Below are 10,000 nucleotides of genomic sequence, written 5' to 3' on the forward strand. Positions count from 1 at the left end.
GTAAATAGAGAGCTTTGCCTTTCGGCTCAGCTCCCTCTTTACCACAACGGTCCGATGCAGCGACTGCATCACTGCAGCCGCTGCACCGATCCGCCTGTCGATCTCACGCTCCATCCTTCCCTCACTCGTGAACAAGACCCCGAGATACTTGAACTCCTCCACTTGGGGCAAGGACATCAAAGATTAAATTTTTTTTATTTTTAAATTGCACACCCACACTAAGGACCTTTAACTTTAAAAAAAAAATCAGAAAAGGTTTATTGACATTGTCTATTTTATAATATTGGACATGAGAAGCCTTTTGTGACCACAAGTCACCAAGTAAATAATAATTGTTTTTTTTTACATTAGAATTATATTTTCTAAGCATGTTAAGTGAAAATAAAATAGTAAAATAGTGTTTCCAAATAAAAATGTGTCCGGGGCGATGTAACTTGGTGTCATTTTAAGAACCCTGTCATTTTTATATCATCTATTGTTACTGTGACGACAAACAAATCCTGATTCTTGAAAAAAAATAGATCCACTTGTCAATACATGTACTGAGTTTATTTTTATGGCATTAAACCAAAACACCAAAAGCTTTGATGAAAAATAAACTTAGTCTTGTTGATGAAATATAAAATATAAATTGCAAACACTGAATTTTGGACATGGCCATTTTAACTGTATCTTTATTTTCATAAAAAGCCTGTTTTAATTGAAAATTCTGATAAATTATCTATACCACAAATAACAGAAATACTTGTGTGTTTGAGGAGCTGATGTTTGGTCTTTAGACTAATTTAAACTGAACATTAAACCTCTGAAATGTTCAGTTACCGCAGATAACGACACAGCTTTTATTGTGAAGTGAATGGCGGAAGTGGCGATAATGCTGTTAACTTGTGATATTTAAAGTTTTTATGCTGGATTGATCTCACGCTCCGGTTATGTTCCGTTATGTAACGGACACACGGAGCTGACATTCACCGGAGACACGGTGCCTCTGAGCCCGTGGACAGAGCCATGTCCTCCCGTCTCCGCGTTCTCAGAGCCGGCTCCGTGTGAGAGCGAGCCCCGGTGTCATCCCGGAGCGCCGCAGACAGAAGCATGGGTGACCACAGCGGGATGAACGGAGCCCTGAGCCCCGGCCCCGGCCCCGAGCTCCAGCGCCCCGGCCTCGAGCTCCAGCACCCCGGCTTCGAGCTCCAGCGCCCCGGCCTCGAGCTCCAGCGCCCCGGCCTCGAGCTCCAGCGCCCCGGCCTCGAGTTCCAGCGCCCCGGCCCCAAGCTCCTGAGCCTCCCGTGGAGCACCGAAGACCCGTCTCTGGACCGCGCCGTGGAGCAGTGGCTGCAATGGGACAGAGTGAGTGAGCTAACACCGGACCGCCTCCGGCAAACCTACACTTCTGACTTCAACTGCGTTACTTTGGCACTTGCACTTACGTATATTTAAATGTGTTAAGTATTTCTAAATGCACTTTTGAATAGCGTTAATTCGGCATTGACATTAACCTAAAAATACGTATAAATAAGTCCGCATAAGTAACTGCATGTCTTAAGAAACTAATAGATCAGCTCTCAAAATCACCATGTTCCATTAAAAACAGATGTTTTAACCTGCGAGTATGAGGTATCTTCAGAAGACTAAATAATTATTGTCTCTGGTGACATTGTTTTAAATTCGGCTTTGGCTTGTTTCATTTATATGTTTTAGTTTGAGTGAATATCGTATATTTATTCTCCGTTTGGCCAAGTAGACCTAGCGGCTAAATGTGACGGGGAAAAGCCTGAACTCCCGTCAACAATCGCCTGTTCTGTCTATTTAATTGCGAATATAAGTTACTTCCTCCAGCATAAACACAAAACAATCAGTGTTTTATTACACCCTGGAACCTTCGGCGTGTTCAATACATTTAAATTAAATTAAAAACAACAAAGTATATTTTCTCCGGAGCTGTCGCATTTCAAATGCCACTACCTTCACTGGACTTAATATGTTTTAGTTCCATTTAGAGCCGCAGTTAAGGATTATTTTAGTGTTCAACGCCAAACGATTATTTATTTAAACAAATTAAGTTGTAAATATGGAAACTAAAAACTTCTATTGAGAGAATATTTCCGAATGTGAGTGTGTGAGTGTTTTATTGACAACAATCAGAAATAGTTTATTCTTCTTTGACCATTTGATTTAATAATATCACTGTCTTTGCTATAAAAGGACTTTTCGTATGTGTTTTAGTGTTTTTTCTCTCTGCAGAACCCTGTGACTCGGGCTCAGATCCAGACTCTCCTGGACCAGAAGCAGGTTTCTGAGCTTCGGTCCAGACTCGGGTCCAGACTCAGTTTTGGAACCGCAGGACTCCGAGCCAAGATGGGAGCAGGGTTCAACCGCATCAACGACCTGACCGTGATCCAGAGCTCCCAGGTCAGTCCAGAACCAGCTCCAGAACCAGGTCCAAAACTTGTTCAGCGCATATTTTAACAACATAACGAAGTATCAGTAACATGTAATGCCTGTGTATTCATTTATTCTTTTGTATATTTTATTTTTTTGTCAGTGTCGCATGGTCAGGGCAATCAAGGCAAGCAGTGATTGACCAATGAAATTCAAAATTACCGTGTCTCACAACTATATTGATCTAAATAAGCCTCTCACTTCTGCCTCTGAAGCTTGGCTGAAGTCGGTGTCTTTTAGTGACCTCCACAGGCCACTGAGCAGTACTGCAGGAAGCTTGATTCTTCTTCTCTCGCAGCTGCTCAGTCTGTGGCCGTGTTCAGAGGCCTAAAAATTATCTTTTAGAGACAAGTCTGTGTTTGTAGCTCAGGCTCTGTTCACGTTTGTAATGATTAGACATTAGTTAGAGATACAGGCAGCATTTTAATAACATAGAACGCTAGTTTGTGTAATGAATTGATCGTATAATAAGTGGTCGTCCTTCACGCTGGAGAGAAGGGTTCAAATCATGACCTTGCATTTTCGTGTGTTTTCTTTTTACTTTTGCGTGCAAATGTATCCACTGAATATTAATGAACATCCAAAGTCTGCTCCCCGTCCATGAAAGTCACCGACCGCTACTGATTTTTATAACCGTAATATAAAGTTGATTTGAGTGAAATGTTTCATGTGAAGCTTTGTGTCTGTGTGGAACTTATTCACTTTTATTCATTTAAAATCACAAGCAGAACAAGGGACAAGCGTAACGGTGAACAGATTAAAGCCACACTGCATAACATTCCTGGTAGCGACACACTACTTGCATGTTTCTCCATTTCCGCGGAGATCTTTTCAGTTTCCAGAAGATGGATGATGCCACACGTGTTATGGAGTGAATCGTGAAACTAATCTGAAAAAGAAACAAAAAACATCTAGTGGGATCTCCCAAACGAGAGTATAAATGTGTATGATATTTCTAACCCTTGTGTGTGTGTGTCGTGTGTGTGTGTCGTGTGTGTGTCGTGTGTGTGTGTATTGTTGCAGGGCCTATGCGTTCACCTGCTCCGCTGCGTCTCGGACCTTCAGACGAGAGGAATCGTCATCGGGTTCGACAACCGAGCTCTTAAAGAGAGCGAGTGCAGCAGCCAGAGGTACGGGAGGGCATCTGAGACAGCCCCTTTACCCCTTGTGCCCCCTTTACCCCTTGTGCCCCCTTTACCCCTTGTGCCCCCTTTACCCTTGTGCCCCCTCTACCCTTGTGCCCCCTCTACCCTTGTGCCCCCTCTACCCTTGTGCCCTTGTGCCTCACACTCTTCTGTCTCAGATTGGCTGGTTTGGCGGCTGCTGTTTTTCTAACCAAAGAAATCCCGGTGCGTCTGTTTTCCTCCTTTGTCCCAACTCCATATGTGGTGAGTTTTACTTACCATGTACTTTTACTTACCATGTACTTTTACTTACCAAGTACTTTTACTTACTTACCAAGTACTTTTACTTACCAAGTACTTTTACTATCAAATACTTTTACTATATAGTACTTTTCCTGGATCTAAGCCCTGGTCATGGTCTTTTCAGCCGTTTGCGGTGCTGAAGTTTGGAGCTGCAGCAGGAATCATGATCACAGCGTCACACAATCCCAAAGACGACAACGGCTACAAGGTACTGACCTCTAACAGACTCTGTGCCGCCCCCTGCAGGTTTACTGGAGCTCTAACAGACTGTGCTGCCCCCTGCAGGTTTACTGGAGCTCTAACAGTCTCTGTGCTGCCCCCTGCAGGTTTACTGGAGCTCTAACAGTCTCTGTGCTGCCCCCTGCAGGTTTACTGGAGCTCTAACAGTCTCTGTGCTGCCCCCTGCAGGTTTACTGGAGCTCCGGCGCTCAGATCATTTCTCCTCATGACAAACAGATCGTCGGCTGCATTAAAGAACAGCTGTGTCCCTGGAGCGCCTCCTGCTGGAGTCTGGAGCTCAGCGCACACAGTCCCCTGAGGTCGGACCCTCTGAAGGACGTGACCAGAGATTATCTGAGGGACGTGAGTCTGCTCTGCCATCACAGGTGAGAACCTACATCAGTCTTTGAGGGCTACAGCTGTTTCCTGTTCATCGACGCAGACCCAAACAGTGATATTTCCAGGTCATAATGCGTCTGACATGATCCAAAGCATGACATAAAGAGAGGTTTTGCAGAGAAGTCAAAGAAATGAGGCAAAACTGTTCCTGTTTACGCAAGCTTTAGCCACGCCCATCACACACACAAACCTGGAAGTACTAAATGTCTTTTTGTGACTCGTTCAGATCGATCTGAGGATTAAAAAGTGTCATTCAGGAGGATTTAGTTTAGATTTATGAATAAAACATGAGCAGATCCTAACCAGTCTCTCTGGCCATGTCTCTGTAGTTTTAGGATGGTCCAGCGTGGATCCTAACCGGTCTTTGTCTCCTCAGGTCTCTGAACAGAGCGTCTTCTCTCAGGACAGTCCACTCTTCGTTTCACGGTGTGGGACATGAGTTTGTGCAGAAAGCCTTTGAAGTCTTTGGTCTGAATCCTCCGATCCCAGTCCTGGAGCAGAAAGATCCCGACCCAGACTTTCCCACCGTCAGTGTCCCAAACCCCGAGGAGGGCGCTCCCGTGCTGGTAACTGCTGCTACTGCTGTTACTGCCAACTTTATTCATTCATTACTAAATACTGCTCACGATATTCAGAGTATATTGTATCACGTTTACAAAGACTTGTCTCGACACTAATGTCCTCTGTCCTTTTGTCTTTAGGCCTTGTCTCTGTCTCTGGCTGATGAAGTTCAGGCGCAGTTGGTTTTGGCCACAGATCCAGATGCAGATCGACTCGCTGTGGCCGAGAAGGACGAGCAAAAGTAAACATCTTCTAATTTCATTGCCCTGTGCCCTCTGTCCTGTGCCCTGTGCCCTCTGTCCTGTGCCCTCTGTCCTGTGCCCTCTGTCCTGTGCCCTCTGTCCTGTGCCCTCTGTCCTGTGCCCTCTGTCCTGTGCCATGTGCCCTGTGCCATGTGCCCTGTGCCATGTGCCCTCTGTCCTGTGCCCTCTGTCCTGTGCCCTCTGTCCTGTGCCCTCTGTCCTGTGCCCTCTGTCCTGCGCCCGTCCTGTTCGCCCTGTGCCCTCTGTCCTGCGCCTTGTTCGCCCTGTGCTCTGTCCTGTGTCCTCTGTCCTCTGTCCTGTGCCCTCTGTCCTGTGTCCTCTGTCCTCTGTCCTGTGCCCTCTGTCCTGTGCCCTCTGTCCTGTGCCTTCTGTCCTGTGTCCTAGCCCCTAACCTCTAACTCCTCCCCTCCTTCCTCCTCCTCACCTAGTGGTCAGTGGAGGATCTTCTCGGGGAATGAAATGGCTGCTCTCCTCGGATGGTGGATGTTACTGAACCACAAACAGACCCAGGATCCAGAGCAGAAAGTCTTCATGTTGGCCACCACCGTGTCCTCCAAGATCCTCCAGAGCATCTGCAGAAAAGAAGGACTCAGCTACGAGGTTTAGTCTCGGTTTAGAACTGCTTCTGATCCCGTTTAGACCTGGTTCTGATCCGGTTCTGACCCGGTTCTGGCCGTGTTTCAGGAGACTCTTCCTGGGTTCAAATGGATCGGGAACAGGATCCACGAGCTGCTGAAGTCTGGACACAAAGTCCTGTTCTCGTTCGAGGAGTCTATTGGTGAGTTCCGTGGCAGAGCGGTTAGCCTGTGGCAGAGCGGTTAGCCTGTGGCAGAGCGGTTAGCCTGTGGCAGAGCGGTTAGCCTGTGGCAGAGCGGTTAGCCTGGTTAGCCTGTGGCAGCGCGGTTAGCCTGTGGCAGAGCGGTTAGCCTGTGGCAGAGCGGTTAGCCTGTGGCAGAGCGGTTAGCCTGGTTAGCCTGTGGCAGAGCGGTTAGCCTGTGGATGGTGTAAACGTTTGCCTTATAGAGAATACCAGGGGGTGTAGTCAAAGCCTGATATTCTGTCATCTTCACATTCGCTAGTTTAAGCTGTGTCTGGTTCTGACACAGCCGTGCGCGTGCGGTTTGATCAAAGAAGAAAAGTTGCAAATGGATGCATTACTCGTCTCCTGTTCTTCTCACTGCTAAAAATAATGGTTTTGTTAATGTTTTTATTAAAGCAACTTTAAAACATTAGGCCTGTAAAAAACATTTAATACATAATTTAACAATACTTTTAGTGAAAGCGTTTTTAAAAGTAGACGTAAAACAATTACTTTAACATTTTGCAAACTGTGTTAGCTTCTCTGTTTAGATTCCTCGTCTTGAGGCTGAGGTTGTTGGTTTGATTCCCCCTGAGCCTGAGGTTGTTGGTCTGATTCCCCCTGAGGCTGAGGTTGTTGGTTTGATTCCCCCTGAGGTTGTTGGTTTGATTCCCCCTGAGGTTGTTGGTTTGATTCCCCCTGAGACTGAGGTTGTTGGTTTGATTCCCCCTGAGCCTGAGGTTGTTGGTCTGATTCCCCCTGAGGCTGAGGTTGTTGGTTTGATTCCCCCTGAGGTTGTTGGTTTGATTCCCCCTGAGGTTGTTGGTTTGATTCCCCCTGAGACTGAGGTTGTTGGTTTGATTCCCCCTGAGCCTGATGTGTTGGGTTCGATTCCCCCTGAGCCTGAGGTGTTGGGTTCGATTCCCCCTGAGCCTGAGGTGTTGGGTTCGATTCCCCCTGAGCCTGAGGTGTTGGGTTCGATTCCCCCTGAGCCTGAGGTGTTGGGTTCGATTCCCCCTGAGCCTGAGGTGTTGGGTTCGATTCCCCCTGAGCCTGAGGTGTTGGGTTCGATTCCCCCTGAGGTTGTGGGTTCCCACAGGTTTCCTCTGTGGCGGTCTGGTTCCGGAGAAAGACGGTGTGAGTGCGGCGGTCGTCGTGGCTGAGATGGCGACTTTCCTCCGACACAATAACCTGAGTCTGAGCCAACAACTGCAGAACATCTACCACACGTGAGTCTGAACCCAAAGCCAGCGTCAGTAAGATAAGAAAACATCATCTCAAATAAATAAGAAAACATCATCTCAAATTATTATGAGTATAAAGTGATATTTCTCTCTCTGCCTCTCTCTCTCTCCCTCTCTCTCTCTCTCTCTGTCTCTGTCTCTGTCTCTGTCTCTGTCTCTGTCTCTGCCTCTGCCTCTGCCTCTGCCTCTGCCTCTGCCTCTGCCTCTGCCTCTGCCTCTGCCTCTCTGTCTCTGTCTCTCTGTTTTTGTTTCTGCAGTTATGGTTTCCACGTTTCTCGCACGTCGTACGTCATCTGTCACGATCCGCACACGGTGAACCGGATCTTCGCTCGGATCCGTGACTTCGAGGGTTCGGGTTCGTACCCCAAAACCTGCGGCTCCTGGAGGATCCTGGACGTGCGGGACATCGGCACGGCCTACGACAGCCGCCAAGTCGACTGCCGAGGGGTGAGCGCGGTTTGTGCCACAGATGGAAGTTGCCAATTGATCGAACGTTTGGAGTCTGTTGTCAAGAACAGTCCAGTCCCTCCACATTCACAAAAATCACTAATATTTTTAGAGGGATGAGACGAGCTGCAGCACGGTCACCCACTCTTTTTTCACCTCTATCGCGTTCTATTTCTTTTTTGAGGTGGGGTTTGCGCATTGGTAAAATATTAGGGATGTTTATAAGTTCTTTCAGTTTGTCCCAGAGATAAATGGCCGATATAAACATGTGTAGGTTTCACATGAAGCCAATATAAGAGAAAAGAGTCTCAGAGACTCATGCAGATGTGAGGAGTCTCTTTGGCCACTTCCTGCTGCACATGTTTATTCCCTCCATCAGAGGCAGAATGTACTCCGGTGATGGCTCCTTCTGCTGATTAAAACAAGCCTTATCCGACTAATGCAGAGCTCTCAAACTATTTGCGGTGTGTCCCCTCTGAAGATCCACATTTTGTCCATCAGGTGCAATGTTTTTGTATTTAAGAATAAATCGGCTTCATTTGATTAGAATTATCCCTGTAATATGACAGAAGAATCCTCTTAAACCAGGAGAAAAGCCTGTGGGAGGGCATCTGGTTTAATGGCTGATCATGTGACTCCAGGTACTTCCTGTGAGCGGCGGTCACATGATCACGTTCTGGCTGGAGAACGGTGTCACAGCAACGCTACGAACGAGCGGCACCGAACCCAAGATCAAGATGTACGTCGAGATCTGCGGAGAGGCGGGAGAGCGGAGGTACTAATACTGCAAACACTACTACTGTACATCGAGAGAGGGGGGAAAGAGTTACTAATACTGCAAATACTACTACTGTACATCGAGAGAGGGGGGAAAGAGTTACTAATACTGCAAATACTGCTACTGTACATCGAGAGAGGGGGGAAAGAGAGTTACTAATACTGCAAATACTACTACTGTATGCCGAGTACTGTACTAATGCTAATAATACACTGACCAATACTAACGCTCACATTTATACTACACAAGTTACTTGTGTTATTTTTCATCTTTCCGCACATTTTCTGTAATTTTGTTTTTCAGCAACGTGTCTCAGCTGGAGGCGGAGCTTAATGCTGTCATTGCATCGCTATTGGACGAGTTTCTGGAGCCGAAGAAGAACCACCTGCTTGGCCGCAGGATTTAGCCCCGCCCCGCAGCCTTTAGTCCCGCCCCACAGCCTTTAGCCCCGCAGTTTTTTTTTACGGTATAGCATAAAACACACTTTGAAGACGTAGAACTTCAGTAGGTGGCGATAAATGCACCATTTTAGTTGGCTGCCAACCGCCATTAAAAGCACCACCACCAACCTTTAGCCCCGCACCATGGCACTTAGCTCCGCCCCGTGGCCTTTAGCTCCGCCCCATGGCATTTAGCTCCGCACCGTGGCCTTTCGCTCCGCCCTACATCTAGGAAAGACTTTTACTGTGAAAATCCCTGTGGAAGTCCTAAGACTCGTTCAACGTTTGGTTTAAAGTTTGAGGCATTTGTGACTAAAGAAGACTTTTGTGCTTTTGTTGTTGCTGCTGTAGAACAGATTATTATTTAAATATTGTCCTCTTTTCTGAAGTTTTATCTCTGTTTGGATTTAAACATTTCATTCACAAAACTGTAAAAATAACATTTCAAGTGTGTAATAAGTTCTTCTGTATGAGTCGTTTTCCTTGTTTCTTCTTCAGAAACTGATCAGTTTAGGTTTAGTATTTATTTTTTTTACTCGAGACAAAAATATTTATGAAATGATACGTATTTTCATAAAATGTACGGAGATAGAGAGGGCTCTTAAACCTGGTTTAGTTAGCCCTTCAAGCCCTTCAATTGCTCTTTTGATGTTGTTACCAAAATTAATTTAATTAAATTCTTGGCGTGAGACACAAAGATCATCTGTGTTCATTAAATGCTGTTTGTCTAGTGTGTCAATAAAGCTCTGATTCAAATCTGTATTTATTTTATTTATTTTTTTAAAGCCTAAGGGTTCTTCAGTATCTTTGTTGTTCATTTTCTGGACTGAGATGTCTGATGTTTCTCCATCTGTTGTAGCCCCGCCTCCAGTTTGGGGGGCCCCGAGTGCTCCGATGACCCTGGGCACCACTTTCACCTTCACCTGCCACGCCTTTTCCAGCCCTTCTCTGGGCCGATAAACTGGAGAAATACCATGGGCAAAG

At 46.3% G+C, this 10,000-nt stretch overlaps 1 protein-coding gene across 1 annotated transcript; it reads left to right on the forward strand.

Moving 5' to 3' along the window:
* Positions 1-866: 866 nt before the first annotated feature.
* On the forward strand, positions 867-9,776 carry pgm2l1 (phosphoglucomutase 2-like 1). The gene is made up of 14 exons (XM_072462421.1): positions 867-1,347; positions 2,242-2,409; positions 3,463-3,569; positions 3,743-3,827; positions 3,991-4,074; positions 4,275-4,471; positions 4,861-5,050; positions 5,186-5,286; positions 5,737-5,908; positions 5,993-6,086; positions 7,207-7,336; positions 7,609-7,798; positions 8,440-8,573; positions 8,880-9,776. Exons 1-14 carry the CDS (start codon positions 1,093-1,095, stop codon positions 8,980-8,982), a joined length of 2,010 nt encoding a protein of 669 aa, XP_072318522.1. The 5' UTR covers positions 867-1,092; the 3' UTR covers positions 8,983-9,776.
* The last annotated feature ends 224 nt before the right edge of the window (positions 9,777-10,000 follow it).

The sequence above is a fragment of the Eucyclogobius newberryi genome, unplaced genomic scaffold (assembly GCF_026437365.1).
Source record: "Eucyclogobius newberryi isolate DKJ021-1_F unplaced genomic scaffold, fEucNew1.0.hap1 SCAF_10, whole genome shotgun sequence".
NCBI lineage: Eukaryota > Metazoa > Chordata > Actinopteri > Gobiiformes > Gobiidae > Eucyclogobius > Eucyclogobius newberryi.